The sequence below is a fragment of the Plecotus auritus genome (assembly GCF_963455305.1).
Source record: "Plecotus auritus genome assembly, chromosome: 2".
In the NCBI taxonomy this organism is placed as follows: Eukaryota; Metazoa; Chordata; class Mammalia; order Chiroptera; family Vespertilionidae; genus Plecotus; species Plecotus auritus.
Window position 1 is genome coordinate 101,386,917 of NC_137771.1, and position 16,404 is coordinate 101,403,320.

At 41.0% G+C, this 16,404-nt stretch overlaps 1 protein-coding gene across 1 annotated transcript in view; it reads right to left on the bottom strand.

Moving 5' to 3' along the window:
* Positions 1 to 351: 351 nt before the first annotated feature.
* Positions 352 to 16,404, bottom strand: part of SLC5A7 (solute carrier family 5 member 7) — a 33,802-nt gene continuing 17,749 nt past the window's right edge. Inside the window, exons 5-9 of the mRNA XM_080654233.1 lie at positions 15,352 to 15,500; positions 9,495 to 9,638; positions 6,209 to 6,362; positions 2,112 to 2,329; positions 352 to 1,122 (exon numbers count right to left, since the gene is read on the bottom strand). Of these exons, the coding sequence (XP_080510359.1) occupies positions 493 to 1,122; positions 2,112 to 2,329; positions 6,209 to 6,362; positions 9,495 to 9,638; positions 15,352 to 15,500 (1,295 nt within the window). The 3' untranslated portion in view covers positions 352 to 492. The remainder of the gene's footprint in view (positions 1,123 to 2,111; positions 2,330 to 6,208; positions 6,363 to 9,494; positions 9,639 to 15,351; positions 15,501 to 16,404) is intronic.

A 16,404-nucleotide genomic window follows, 5' to 3' on the forward strand; every position in this document is an offset into this window, starting at 1 on the left:
CACAAGTTAAGGGATACATCATCCTTTAAGAAAATCAGCTGGCTCATTCATTGCATCATTCATTGGTGTAACAGTGCGTCATGCTCATAGCTTCCAGAAATGATTAAACTACATTCACCAGTGTGTTAGCAGACAAGGTCTGGATCAAATGACCTAATTGCCTTGGTTCCTTCATCTCTATTTCATTTTTTCATAATAAAGATACCCCATTTGGCCCTCTGTTCTTTGAGTGGGGCTTTACTTATTACTGAATATTTAGGAAAACTATCCAAAGACAAAACCGAGTGGGACTGAGAAACAGCAATGAGAAACAAAGCTGATGCTTTCATAGGTACTTCTTCTAGCGTGGCCTGTACTTGTACAGTTGCATTTTTATATGGATTTTTGTCTTCCTGGATGTTATTTTTAAATATATATTTACATGCTGCACACCATCCCTCCAGCATTAGACTGCTACATAAGTCAGAGAAAGCAGTGTTTTGTTTAGATGGGCTATTGTAAATTATCCTCAGCCCCAGACCCTTCAGGACTGGAATCCATGTGAAGGAAGGCCTCCTTATTGGTGAAAGTTGAGCTGCGAGTTATGCTCTGTCGGGGCTTCACAGGTGTAAGTTCATCTAATTTAATATTTTCATTTTTGACCAGAATGGTCTTATCCATGTTTTCTTCACTGTGCCTTGCAACAACAGCATCGAATACATCTAATTTTGGTGGCAAGGTTCCACTTTCAAATAGGTATTTGGCTATATAAGAAATACCGATGTTGGTTAAGAATGAGGTCACCATGGCCAGAGTTTTAAAGGGGAACCTCTGATTGTATATGCCATTCTTATCAGAGTAATAGCCGGGGTAAAAGAACAAGGGCTGCAGGTACAGATACGGCTCCCCGCCAGTTATTCTCAGGAAGAGGCCAGAAACATAACCTGCAGCGGCTCCATACGTGTTGGTTCCCTTGACGAAGAGCACACAGAGGAGCTGTGGGAAGATGATGATGTAAACGAGGTCTGAGCTGAGGTACCAGAGACCGTAAACGGTCTTTGTGAGCAGTGCCATAGCTGTTGCAGAAGCTCCAAACACAAACACTGTGATTCGCATGACCCACACGATTTCCCTGTCTGATGCCTGCAAGAAATTACCACAGCTGGTCAAAAGAATTTCCTGCTTTCAATTGGCTCAACCTATGGGAAAAACCAACCTAAACCACATCCTATGAAGCAAGCAATCTAGCTGGCCTCCCTGGTGGGCCTTAGGGAAGGTTGCTGAGCACAGCATGCAGGAACAGACCACCCACACCTTTCCCAGACTGTGCAGGGGCAGTGGTGAGCTGAGCTAACCTGCTGTCATAGAAGAAGAGCACAAAGGTGGGGGTTTGGGGCTTTGCTCGTTTTACATATTATGGAATAGTTATTATGTGGCAGTGAGGAGGCACGGTTTATCCTTGCTTCTTCTCTCCATAGGAACCCTACCATCTTTAAGGCTACCACCTTCAAAAACAAGTGGGAACATTTTGTTAACAGTGACCTAGAAAATCTAGAGAAAGACAAAGCCTTAGTCAAGGAAGAAGGTGGAGAAGGGCTGCGGGGCCCTCAGTAGCCCACAGTAGCATGGTGTTCTACAGTCAAGAGATGCAGCAAAGAAACCAAATTGGGAGACTAGTTTTGGACAAAAGTGGACTTGAGAGTCAAGTGAAGAGTAGGACAGATGTTAACACAAATCCCCAGGAAATAATTTATCATGTTCTACTTCTACTAGGGTTCTCAAGTTTCTTAACATGTTTAATTAAACTCAAAGTTATTCTAAGATATTTTAGGTTTCATTACTCTTTCACTAGACAGAAGGGTTTAAATTGTAACAATGTAACTGAACATCTTGGGAAATAGTTATATTGCTTTGTTTCCTTCCGTATTAAGATGAATGATAACATGCATTAAAATATCCATATATAGCATAAGTGAAATTCATCATTATTTAACCTTATGTGCTTAATAAAAAAAAGTAGGGTCAAATTTTAATATATAATATTAATAAGTATGTAATATTACATACATAATAAATATACTAACAAAAACAACTACAAAACAAGAATGTAACATTTAAAACATCCTTCTTACATTTTGTCTGAATGAGAGCTGGTAGATGTTTCGAGCAAACATTGAACTTGCTGACAAGATAGAAGAATCTGCTGATGACATAACAGCAGCAGAAACTGCACCAAGACCGAAGAAAGAAATGTACACAGGGCAGAGATACTGCAGAACAATAGGTAAAATCATGTCTGCTTCTTCATTGCTTTTGGGATCTGGCATCCCATATGCAGTCTGGTTCCAGTCTATTGAATAGAAAAAAAAGCATAAGGATAACCAAAAGTCATATGTTCTTTGTCAATCTGGGGTCGTGTTATTTACTAGATAGTTTTTAAGACAAATTCAGAACATATGAATTAGCTTAATTAGGTGGGAAGTCTAATTACTCTAACTAGGTATGTTAGTCTAATTAGGTGGGACATCCATGTACTGGTCAAGTGAAATTATCTTATAGGCCCTGGCTTCTAATGGGTTTTGGTTATATTTAGTCTTATTCAAAAGACCAGCACAGAATATGGTTGTGATAGATCTACCTATCATCTATCTATCTATCATCTATCTCTCTATCATCTACCAATCTATCACCTATCTATCTACCTACCTACCTACATACATACCTATATCTTCTGAAATTGTGGCATTCCATTGTACAGAATTATATAAAAAGTATTAAACTGAAACATAGATGATTTCTTCAATCATTTGAGCAGACCAATGTTTCATTCCTTAGTCTTCAGTTATAAATGCATAAATGGATGAAGACAATACTGGGGCTATTCTCACTCATCCTCGTTCTGTATATAAACTTGGGTTTGGAGCTTCCTCAGCATTACTTCTTCCCAATTAAATTCCTCTTTCCATCAGCTTTCAGTTACTAGAAATAGGAAGTATGCTAGATAAAGGAAATTCCCTTTTTATTTATTAAAAAGTGCAGATATGCCTGGCCTGTTTGGCTCAGTTGGTTGAGCATCATTCCCTGCAGGAAGAAGTCACTAGTTGGATTCCTTATCAGGGCATGTGCCTGGTTTGCAGGCTGGGTTTCCAGTAGGGGGTGTGCAGGAGGCAGCTGATTGATTTTTCTTTCTCATAGATGTTTCTCTCCCTTTCCCTTCCTCTCTCTCTAAAACCAATAAAAACATATTTTAAAAATAGTGCAGATACCAGGCTGAAATTTTCAGAAGGTTTTTGGACTCTGTGGTAAAAGGATTTGAAATGTAAGTATTTCTTAATAGATAGCTCCTTTAATATTTAGTTATATAGTAGTTCCCCATTTGTGGATTTGCTTTCACTGCCTTCAGTTACTCACTATCAACCTCGATCTGAAATTAGAAAATTCAAGAAATAAACAATTTATACGTTTTAAATTGCACCACATTTTAGTGTGTGATTCAGTCTTACATGGTCCCACCCAATCTGGCCAGAGATGCATCCAAGCTATACATGCTCCCACCCATCCATCACTGTGGTATCAGTAGCTGTCTGGTATGATAGTGCTTATGCTTAAGTAACCCTTATGCAGTGTCACTGTGCCTATACTAGTCACCTCACTGCATCTCATTATGTAGGCATTGCATCATCTCACCTCATCACAAGAAAAAGAAGGATGAGTACCACACAATAAGGTATTTTGAGAGAAATAAAAACCACATTCACATCACTTTTATTACAGCATACTGTTATAATTCTTCTATTTTATTTTTAGTTATTGTTGTTAATCTATTACTGTGCCTAATGTATGTTAAAGTTAATCAAAGATACCTATAATAATAAAAGCATAATATGCTAATTAGACCAGATGTCCTTCCGGACAACCTTCTGGAAGAAGCTGGGGCTGCGAGGGCTGAGCCCCTTGCACAAATTTTGTGCATCAGCCTCTAGTGTATGTATAAAATAAAACATAGTATATACAGTGGGTCTTTGAATAATGTCATTTCATTCAGTGTCATCCTATATAATAAAAGCCTAATATGCTAAGTGGTGGTCATTCATTCAACCAAACAAAGCGTAATATGCTAATGCTATACCAAGGCTGCTAAACCACTTGCAATGACATGCACTGACCACCAGGGGGCAGACACTCCAACTGGTAAGTTAGCTTGCTGCTGAGGTCCAGCTGATTGGGACTGAGTGAGATGGGTCAGACACGCCCTGGAGCCCTCCCACGGTACCTCCCCAGCTGGCCAACCTCCCACGTCCCTCCCCGGCCCTGATCATGCACCAGTGGGGTCCCTAGGCCTGGCCTGCATCCTCTCACAATCCACAACCCCTCAGGGGATGGCAGAGAGCCAGTTTCGGCCCGATCGCACTCAATGGAGGCGCTGCCCTCTGGTGGTCAGTGCGCTTCCAAAGGGGGAGCACTGCTCAGCCAGAAGCTGGGTTCACTGCTGGCGAGCACAGCACCAGTGGCTAGAACCTTTCCAAACTCCATGGCAGTGCTTAGAATGTCCCACTGCTGTCTTAAACCTGCTCCCCATCAGTCAGACATCCCCTGAGGGCTCCCGGACTGCGAGAGGGTGCAGGCCAGGCTGAGGGACACCGCCTGAGTGCATGAATTTTGTGCACTGGGCCTCTAGTTTTATTATATTATTGATGGGATCTTATAGGAACCTAACTCTTGTTACCAATTAGCCTATGGTAAAGTTGATTTCATTATACATCATTTTGCTTAAAGTCACAGTACCTATCGATGATGTTAAGTGAGGACTTACTATATGAGATTTGGTACTAGCTGCAATTTCAGGCATTCATTGCATGCCTTGGAATGTATCCTCCATGAATAGTGGGGTACTTCTATACTAGCATATGCTAAAGAATACAGGTACATTAAGATAGCTCTTTTTTATTTGTTTAACTTCTGTAATGTCATGATTACAGAATCAAATGGGAGTCTTTTCCCTTGGATCTTGCCATTTTTTCTTCCCCCCATTTTCCATTACAGTTGTTAAAGCCATGATTTGATGAAGCCAATTTTATAGCATTAATTGATATGTCATGAAACCAGAAATAACAGCCATCAAAATGTGTACTTAATCTATAAAAAAATAAGCTTTATATTTTTTCAGTGGATTGTCCTGCAACACACATGCATACACTAATTTCCAGATCTGTCTTCTGATTGTGACATAAATGCTATATTTTATTCAAAGGCACTCAGTCACCATTATCAGACATTGTTTTAAGTGTTTGCTTATGTCATGGTTGTACAACTGGAATAAAGAGCATGCGATATGAACCATAACTGCTCTCTTAACATTTGTCATCTAATAAATAGCTCTACAAACTGTGGGTCTCATCCTGGATAATATTTACAAGCACAACAAAATAAAAGGTCAACTTCTGGAGTCTATTTTAATTAGCTGAACCTACAGGGCTAATATGACATATTTGTGTAAAATACTCAAAATCTGTATAACATGGGAACATACAATTCAGGAATAATCAATAAGTTCAGTAAAATTAAGGGTGAGATTTAAAAAATGTTTGAGATAGAGTTTAACTGGGAGGCAAACATTTTATAATGCTCTTTTTACCAATTTGAATAAGTTATTCTCTAAGAGACTTAGTGCCTTAGTTTATCTTTATCTACACTCTTATTGACTGATTTCTCTAAGAAGGAAAACTTAATTAACAATCAATTAAAAGGTAAAGCCGCACTTTCAGGTTTAAAGTGGTCATGGTAATGGCAGGCAAACTTCTGGCTGTACTTTACTCATCAAGGGAACTTTAAAAACCCTGGTCACTGGCTCTATCTTAGATTATTAAATTAAAATCCCTGTGGGGTCAGACAGAAATTTGTATTTTTTTTTTAAAGAGTCCCTCTCCTTCTCCGCACATGATGTGAATTGAACCTTGATTGAGTAGAACTGCTGACAGGATTACATATACACAGTTGATAAATATAACAATGCCTGGGGAGGGGATGATTATAAATATTTTATTGGTGGGATGAGAAGTTGAAAAATGTTTGGAGACTACGAATGTATAATACAATTTGTTGAACACTATAATCATGGACTATATGGGGGTAAAGAGGAAAGTGGGAGAGGGAGAGTAGCTGTGGACTGTGGTAACTGGTAACTTTGCTGGAGCCTGAGTGGGTCAATGTGAAGCTGCAAGAGAGGTACCTGTTGATGCTCCAATGGCCCCGATGAGTATAGATGGTATAGCCATCACCAGGCATCCAAAAGCTGCCAGGAAGGATAGCACCTGAGCGTAGGTGGCTGAGGATGAAGAGAGGACTCTCTGGAAGTAGGCCTGCCATGGGATTCCACCCAACATCTGCATGGGAACCAAAGGGACTCGGAATTTTATTGGAGGCAAATAGCATGTATTAGATACTTTTAGCATGAGATTACATTTATGCAATTACTTTCAGAATAATTGTATGTATCACTAAAGTATAAAGAATGGTCTTACATGCCACACACCTCAATGGTTATTATTTTGTTATTATATTTACAATTTTGCAGAATTTCTTCCAGTTCTTTTCCTTTGTAATTACACAAGACAATCTTTTCCTAAATCTACCTCCTCTAAGCTGCATTACAATGTCCTAGAAGTCTCTTTGTTCTTATCTGGAGGTCCTAACCACAAAATTGTCTCAAAAAATTAAGATTCTGAAAACATGGAGTTTTAAAATCTGAATCAATACAGCCCAATGAATATTTCTGAACCCCGGAATGTGCCCGGCAGGGTAATGGTTGTCAGAGCACAAAGATGAGCAGGGGTGGCTCTGCTCTGGGTCGCTGTTCACCAGGAGAGTCAGCTCAGTGCAGGGTTCTCCAAAGCGGAGGGTGCAGAGCCAATGCATTTGGCATCCAAATTATCAAAACTTCTATTTGTACTCATTTTACCTCATGCCCAAATCTCATATGGCTATTATTAAAGTGTTTATACAATGTACCAGTAAAGTGTATGTAAATAAGTACATTTACCTACCTTGAGAGTGTATTTAAAATTCATATTGAGGAAATACTGTGAAAAAAGCTTGGTGACATTGAACTATTATATAATGCATTGCCTGCTATCAGAGGTATGTATGGGAACAGAAGTGAGAAGCAATTACTTACTTGGGGGTAACTAAGGAGTAGAAAGGCACAATGAAGGACAACTGCCTGGTACTTAGGGAAAGCTACAGAAATAATATCTGAATACGTCCTTAGGTACTGGGAGAGTGTCACTAGATGGAGATGGAGAGAGAAGAGAGTACCTGGCAGAGAATCCAATAGAAAAAGAAAGAAAGAAAAAAAAAATGATGAAGCAGCTATGAGAACATTATTTGTTTTGTGGAACTGGAAGTCAGGGTATGTGGGAATGGCTAGAGGGGAGGCTGGGAAAATACCTTCCCATTCATTGCTGTCACATTCCTCTGACTGGCATAGAGTTGGTATTTAATAAATATATATCATATGAATGAATGAATTGATGAATGGGTTTCCCATATCACAACATATTGAAGTTGATTATTCTATAATTGCCTGTTTCTCTCACCCAGCTCTTAATTCAGGAAAACCCATCTAGTTAGTCATTGTCACATCTGTGCCAATTTAGAGTTCCTGGCACATACTGATTCCAGAACAATTTCTTTGTCATAAAATCCATACATGTTTAAAAGTAAAAGATAAAAAGGTAAAAAAATTTAAAATTCATTATCCCATGTCTCAAGTCTATATTCTTTCCAAACTTTTCTTTTGTTTCGCAACCTGTAAATCAACATATTATTAACCTCTTTCATGTAAATGAATATTGTTCAATAATATCACTGATTCTATAAGTTGATATATAATAACTCACATACCAATCTCTCTTGATATTTAGGTCACAAGTAGGGTAAAATCTGACCTCCACTGACAAACAGGAGCTCTGATGGCCAGGTGGAAAATGGGTTTGGATGAGTGAGAGGTGTGAGGGCTGACTTCAGGGAGACCACTGATGGGCTATCACAATAGGCCAGGTGAGAAAAGCTGTCAGCCTTACCTTATGCTAGTCCAGGGACAGTGGGCAGTTAAGAATGGGATTGAGAGAGACCATGAGAGAATCATGACCAGGATCTGACAGCCATTTATGTGAAAAGTGGAAGATCAGAGACCATTGGTGAGACATTTCAAGGCTCACTTCTTACAGTTTAGTCATTCATTCATTTCAACTTATTTTACAACTTAAAGAATGAATATGACTTAACCATATGACTTTTTGAGCTGGAAAAACTTTAGCAGTCATTGGATATAATGCTTTATCTTGAAGATTAGCAAACCTGAGGACTAATTGGTATAGAAGAAAGGACCTTGGGGTTTTGCTTCATCTCTATTTCAATGTCTTGCTCAGACAATGGTATTATTATTATTTCTTATTTTTTTCAATTTTTTAATTGATTAAGGTATTACATATGAGTCCATATCCCCCCTATTTATTATTAACAAATTGCCTATCATTTCTGAGTCTCCTCATCTCTTCCATATACCATAACATACCCACCGTGCAGGTACAGTTACATACACATATAATGTTTGATACTTTCTCCATTAAATTAAAAATATTTAAGAATAACTTTAGCTAATACATTTTGTAACAATCCTTGGAAAAGAAAACCCCTCACCTCCATAAGAAACATTTTTTGTTCTTGTTCTCCTGCCTTCTTACCAGGATATTCTTTACTGAGACAGATACATCTAATTTCAGTGCTAAAAGTTAACAAGTGCCACAAAGACAAAGTGCAATCACAATAAATTGTGAACCACCTAAAGAGAAAAAAATAAACAATTTCCCCTTAATTTTGATATAAAAATTATTTTATTTTACACAAAATCCTCCTAATTAGCAAAGTCACAAAATCTGGCAGGTAGGTCCCTTTGTTTTTCCCTCTTCTCTTAATCTGTGATCTGCCTTTATTTCTTTTGTACTCACTTCTCACTGACAGCACCTCTGCCCCAAGTTTCTGTCAGTCCCAGGTCACCTCGAACTGCCCAGACCTTCTTCCCTGAGGATGCCTCTCCTAGTTTGTCTCAGACACATAAGGCTGTAGCACCACTAGTTTACTTACTATGTAGAGACTAAATGAGTTAATTATTTCAGAAGAATTTGACTTTTAAGGCCTAATTCAAAATACAAGTGAAAACTTTTAGCTGGCTTGGCCCTCAGATTGAGGAGGTATCTGGGAGTATGGCATGGGGTTCCTTCATTTACAGCACAACAGAAATGTGTACACACAATCCCATGGCCGTTATCCTTTAGGCTCTCACTTGCTCTCCATTTTGACACCAGTCAGCTCCATCCTTCCATAGAAAGTAGTAGATTCAGAAATGGTCATGAGCCAGTAGGTGAAATTTACATAGAAACATTCAAATCTTAAAAATGCATTTGATTTTAGGAAAAAAAAATTAGGTTGCGTTTATCAGTTAAGACACCACTTACCAACAACAGAAAACTGTCAAGCCAAGTGTAGACTTCAAATGATTCAATGGTGCCCAGCCAAGGAGCCTGGTATTTGGCATGTGTAGACGTAAACCCAATGTCGGTAACTGCAGGATGTGACAGTGCGAAAGGGACGCTGATCCACTGTAACCAGTGACATTAGATTGTTAGGAAAATATTTTTAACTGTTTAATATGTGCAAGACTTAGCCACTTAGTTCTTGTTTTTTTCTCATAGACCACATAGCTGAGTAGTTTCTCTTGTTCAGACAGAGAAGAAACTGGAATCATGTTCTCTGGGGAACATCATGAATACTGATTTAGAGAAGTTAAAGTAACATATTGTCTACTTCTGTGTTTAATTGTACCAATAATGTTAAGTAGAGAAGAAGTTGCTAGAAACTTTGAAGAGAGAACATTAAACTTGAGAATATAATCCTATCTAATAAAAGAGTAATATGCAAATTGACCTTCACTCCAAGACACAAGATGGCCACCTCCATGTGGTCAAAGATGGCTGCCATAAGAAGGCCGGCAGGGGAGGGCAGTTAGGGGTGACCAGGCCAGCAGAGGAGGGCAGTTGGGGGAGACCAGGCCAGCAAGGGAGGGCAGGTGGAAGGGACCCAGGCCTACAGGGGAGGGCAGTTGGGGGGGACCAGGTCAGCAGGGTAGGGCTTTGGGGAGGACCAGGACTGCAGGGGAGGACAGTTGGGGGGGCAGGCCTGCAGCGGAGGGCAGTTGGGGGGGACCAGGCCTGCAGGGGAGGGAAATTGGGGGGGACCAGGCCTGCAGGGGAGGACAGTTAGGGGGGACCTAGGCCTACAGGGGAGGGCAGTTGGAGGGACCAGGCCTGCAGGGGAGGGCAGTTGGGGAGGGACCCAAGCCTGCAGGGGAGGGCATTTGGGGGGACCAGGCCAGCAGGGGAAAGCAGTTGGGGGGAACCAGGCCTGCAGAGGAGAGCAGCTGGGGGAGACCAGGCCAGCAGGGGAGGGCAGTTGGGGGGGACCAGGCCTGCAGGGGAGGGCAGTTGGGGGGGCAGGCCTGCAGGGGAGGGCAGTTAGGGGTGACCAGGCCAGCAGGGGAGGGCAGTTGGGGCAACCACACTGGCAGGAGAGGGCAGTTAGGGGTAACCAAGCTGGCAGGGGAGGCCAGTTAGGGGCAATCGGGCCGGCCAGGGAGCAGTTAGGCATTGATCAGGCTGGCAGACAGAAGCGGTTAGGAGCAATCAGGCAGAGGCAGGCAAGCGGTTGGGTGCCAGAAGTCCTGGATTGTGAGAGGGATGTCCAACTGTCCATTTAGGCCTGATCCCAGTGGGATCAGTCCTAAACAAGAGGTCAGACATTGCTCAAGGGGTCCCAGATTGGAGAGGGTGCAGGCTGGGCTGAGGGACACCCCCCTCTCCCATGCATGAATTTCGAGCACCGGGCCTCTAGCATAATATAATATAATATAATATAATATAATATAATATAATATGTTATAATATAATATAATCTATAATAATAAAAGCATGATATGCTAATTAGACTGGACAGCCAAATGACCTTCCAGACATTATTCTGGATGTCCTTCTTGATGAAGCCAAGGCAGAGGTGGTTAGGGCAATCAGGCAGGCAGGCAGGCAGGCGAGTGGTTAGGGGTGATCAGGCAGGCAGGTGAATGGTTAGGGGCAATCAGGAAGGCAGGCAAAGTAGTTAGGGGCATTCAGGAAGGCATGAAGGTGAGCGGTTATGGACAGCGGTCCCGGATTGCTAGAGGGATGTCTGACTGCCAGTTTAAACCGGCAGTCAGACATCCCCTGAGGGGTCCTGGATTACGAGAGGGTGCAGGCTGGGCTAAGGGACCCTCACCCCCCAATTCACAAATTTCATGCACTGGGCCTCTAGTATAATATAATCCTATATAATAAAGAGCTAATATGCAAATGGGTTGTCATGCCGTCATGCCATAACAACTCAGACACTCAACACTGGGGAGAGAGGAATGGGGACCAGCCAGGCACAAATGAGATCACAAGAAAGAAATGGGGACCAGCCAGGCTGTGTCATGGGGAGGGACAAGCCACCCACCCTGCGGTCCTGGGTGCCAGTGGCTGCACCTGTGCCTGTGGCCCAGCCTGGCCCAGGAGAGGGACAAGTTGCACGCCCCGTGGTCCCAGGCACCAGTGGCTGGGGCTTTGGCCCGGGAAAGGGACAAGCCATGCGCCTCACAGTCCCAGGCACCAGTGGCTGTGCCTGTGGTCCGGGAGAGGGGACAAGTCACCTGCCCCCTGGTCCTGGGCACCAGCACCTGCAACTGCCACCCAGGAGAGGGACAAGCTGCCTGCCCTGTGGTCCTGGGCACCTGCGGCTGCACCCTGGGCGAAGCTGGCCTGGGTCCTGGGTGCTTGCAGCCGTCCAGAGGGAGGGAATCCCAGGTCCTGGGTGCCTGTGACCAGCCAGAGGAGGGAATCCTGGGTCCTGGGTGCGGAGCAAGGCAGAGGTGATTAGGGGCGATCAGGCCAGCAGGGGAGCAGTTAGGGTCAATCAGGCCAGTAGGGGAGTAGTTATGGGCAATCAGGCAGGCAGGCAGAGGGGTTAGGGGCGATCAGGCAGGCAGGCAGAGGGGTTAGGGGTGATCAGGCAGGCAGGAAGGCGAGTGGTTAGGAGCCAGCGGTCCTGGATTGCGAGAGGCAGTCAGACATCCTTCGAGGGGTCCCAGATTGGACAGGGTGCAGGCCAGGCTGAGGGACCCCCCTCTCCCTGCCCCCCCCCCCCGCATGAATTTTGTGATTTTGTGCACTGGGTCTTTAGTATAATATAATGTAATATTAGATAGATAGATGATAGATAGATAGATAGATAGATAGATAGATAGATAGATATAGATATAGATATAGATATATTAGAAAAATGATAACCATTCATTAAAGTGACAAGGAAACACCTGATTGAGAAATTGGTGGATGAAACAAACCTTCATGCATGATTCTAGTACCTAATTTGTAGAAGAAGAAGCAAGTAAAGGGACAGGTGGTCTATGTGGAACAAGGTAAACAGCAGAATATAGTGTGTGTGTGTGTGTGTGTGTGTGTGTGTGTGTGTGTGTGTGCACGCGCATGTACACACTGTTGGGTTAGGAGCTTTGCTTGCCTGGTGGTGGCTTAGGGAAATGGGATACATAGAGATAGATATGTGGAGAGAACCTTGATTTGCAAGCTAAGAGATTTTTATTTTGTTTTGTTTCAACTAGAAGCTAGAGGAATTTTTTCTGGATTTAAAAAATATTTTAGTAGAATGTCTTCTTCATTTTTTTATAATAGACATGAACAGTGAGTTTAGAAAAAGGGAGGAGTCAGGAAGAGTAATAACGTAGCACTGATATAACCCATATAAAGCCCTGAAGCTGAGTAATGATATTGGAAATGAAAGATATTTTTACAAAAAATAATTATGAAGAAAGATTCAACAGTCTTCAATTACAATAAGAAAAAAGAGGTCAGAGGGAAAAATAACTAACATATGAACCTCAGGTTCACAGTTGTAGGATGATGATAAAATCAACAGAATTAAAGAATCTGAGAAGAAGATATGGTTTATGCTGTAAGTTGATTAATTATATATGTACATATAGCACTTTGCAGCTTAGAGAAGAAACTGTATTTAGCCTTTTATTCCACCAATTTAATTATGACTGAAGTAGTAACAAACAGAACTTGATTTCTTATAAATTAGATACATTTTATAGCAGAAAAACACTCTAAAACACATCCTTACATATATTTGCCCTGCCATGGTTTTACTAGCACATTTGATCTGTGAACTTAGGTATTTTAAGGTCTGGTCTCATACAAAGCAATACATCATGAATGAATAGATTCATCCCTGGAGCTGTGTTCATTAGAATACCAACTGCATCTTTTATGAGAGCTATCACCTGCCAAACTAACCTCACCTCCAACATTCATAACAGAGCTTTATTTCTTGAAGTTTAATATGATGCTAAGAAAACTCAGAATTTCAGCACTGTCACTTGCTTTTGGATATTTAAAAATAAAAATGTAGAAGTCTTTGAGCTAGTTAAATATTTCTGGATTTAACTAAAATGGTGTTGCTCTTATGGGATACACACTTGAGGTCATGTACATGCATGAATCATCACAGCTGCCAGCACAGAGTGCATATTCCATTTACTTAATATTCAGTATGTCTTAGGTGGTGGATATTATTAAATACTAGAGGCCCCATGCACAAAGCTTCGTGCAAGAATGGGCCTTCCTGCCCTAACCGATTTGGCTCAGTGTCAGCCTGTGGACTCAAGGGTCCCAGGTTTGATCCCGGTCAAGGGCATGTACCTTGGTTGCAGGTATATCCCCAGTAGGGGGTGTGCAGGAGGCAACTGATCGATGTTTCTCTCTCATCGATGTTTCTAACTCTCTATTCCTCTCCCTTCCTTTCTGTAAAAAATCAATAAAATTTATTTTTAAAAAAAAGAGAGAATGGGCCTTCCTTCCCCTGGCTGCTGGCACCGCCTTTGCTCTGGCCAGAGCTGCCTTTTTGCTCAGGCCCGGAGCCTCTTTTCCGCCTTCCCACACTGCCCAGAGGCCCAGAGTGGCTGGGGTGGTGTGGCATGCCTGCGTCGTCACCATGGCGATAACACAAGCGTCCCACCCCGCCCCTGGCCCTTCCATGCCTGCGTATGCAAATTAACCCACCTTCTTTGTTGGGTTAATTTGCATACTCACTCCTGTTTTGGTGGTGGGCGTCATGAAGGTATGGCCAATTAGCATCTTACTCTTTTATTAGTGTGATACAATTACAATAACCATTTTTTAAAATTTTTGTTAATCCTCACCCAAGGCTATTTTTCCATTTATTTTTAAAGAGAGTGGAAAGGAGTGATGGAGAGAGAGAGAGAGAAACATAGATGTGAGAGACACATCAATTGGTTGCCTACAGCACTTTCCCAGACTGGCGCTGGGGACTGAACCTGCAACCCAGATACCTGTCCTGGACCTGGAATTGAACCAGCAACCCTTTGGTGCATGGGCTGACACTCTAACTACTGAACCACACAGGCTAAGGCACAGTGGTCACATTTTAAGATTTTAGTTTGCAAAGGCTGAACATTGATTAAAATGTGTTCAGAACAAACAAAAGTGCTTTTAATGTAATATTAATAATGTTCATATCTCATAATTATACAGTACTTTTTATTTAATAAAGTACGAATATATCACCTAATTTAACCTAGGATGTATATGCAATACATAATAAATATTTTTAGTGCCTTACATAATAATTAAGCCTTTTCTTTGTTTTTAGACCACAAATAGTGATGATTAATATTGAAACCCACAGTATTTCCAAGAGGAGTATTTCTATGCCCTATGAGGAGCTTATAGATTAATTGAAACTAATGTAAGGGGAGGATAAGATACTCATACAGGTTAGCATCAAGGTTTAAGTTTTCAGGTTAAGGAAAGTGTGTTGCCTTCAAACTTAAAGGAAGATCACACATAAGCTTCCAGCAGATGCAGCCTTGAAGGAAAGGAAGATTTAGACCTTTCTAAAAAGTAAACTGAGGGCACACTTCTCTGGCAAAATCTAACAAAACAACTAGAAATTTTTATTAAATTAAATTATAAAGAGATTTAACATTTAATGGTATGTGATTTACTATGTATTACTCGAGATGAAAAATAACATTTCTATTAGATTTTGCTGAGTAGTATAAAATTCCACATAAGCTTTTACAAAAGAAAAAGAAGAAAGGAAGGAAGGTAGGAAAGAAAAGAAAGAAGGTAGAAAGGGAGGGAGGGAGGGAGGGAGGAAAGAAGGTGAGGGAGAGAAAGAATATCTGTGAATGACCCCACTTACCAGTCCTATGAAAATACAAAAGAGCTGTACAACGTCTGTGTAGGCCACAGAATAGAGACCGCCCACCAGGGTGTACAGAATGGCAATGAGTGCAGAAACGATGACAGAAACATGTACGTTGACGTCAATAATCACACTGATAGTGGCTCCTGAAAGAACACAAACAAGAGAAGGCTCTAATCAAGGAACTAAAGTGGATTCAGATTTTTGTACAAAAATATATTGAATGTTCAGTGACAGCAGCAGATGTTTTTCCCAGTGTCATATGAAATGTGAAAGCTAAAGTTAGTTTTCATATTGAAAATTTTAAATCTCAGTAAATTGATTATGCATATATATATATATATATATATATATATATATATACACACACACACACACACACACACACTAGAGGCACGATGCATGAAATTCACACAAGAGTAGGCCTTCCTTCCCCCGGCTGGTGCCCAGGACCTGGGTTTTCCTCTGGCTGCCGGCAGGCACCCTGGACCGGGCTTTCCTTGCAGCCCTGGCTTCGTCCAGAAGGACATCCGGAAGGATGTCTGGTCTAATTTGCATATTACACTTTTATTATTATAGATATATATGTATATAGATAGAAATATATATTAAAATTCTTTCTAATTTAAAAATTAGTGCTTTACTAACTTATTTATGTGAGGACACCTGAAATTCATGATGTGATTTCAGAATCCCATGAACTATATAAAATTTAATTCTACCATAAAAACTTACATTAATTCCACCAACTGTTGGAAACTCCAACTTAATATTAAATATATGCAATATATGTACTCTCATCTATGAGAAAACAACCCTTTATGATAAGCATAATGACTAATTTATACATATTACAATTAATATTCACACTCTGTTTTGTATTAACTCTGACCCCTGCTAGCTTTTATTACATAGCAGATGGTATAAGATACCAAGCTTTGAGACAAATTTCTAAGCAACAAATAAATAAATAAATAAAATTAGCAAATTGTAATAGATTAATATTTTCTCTTTCAGCTTTGTTAAAGTTCTATTTTATCTTATCTTATT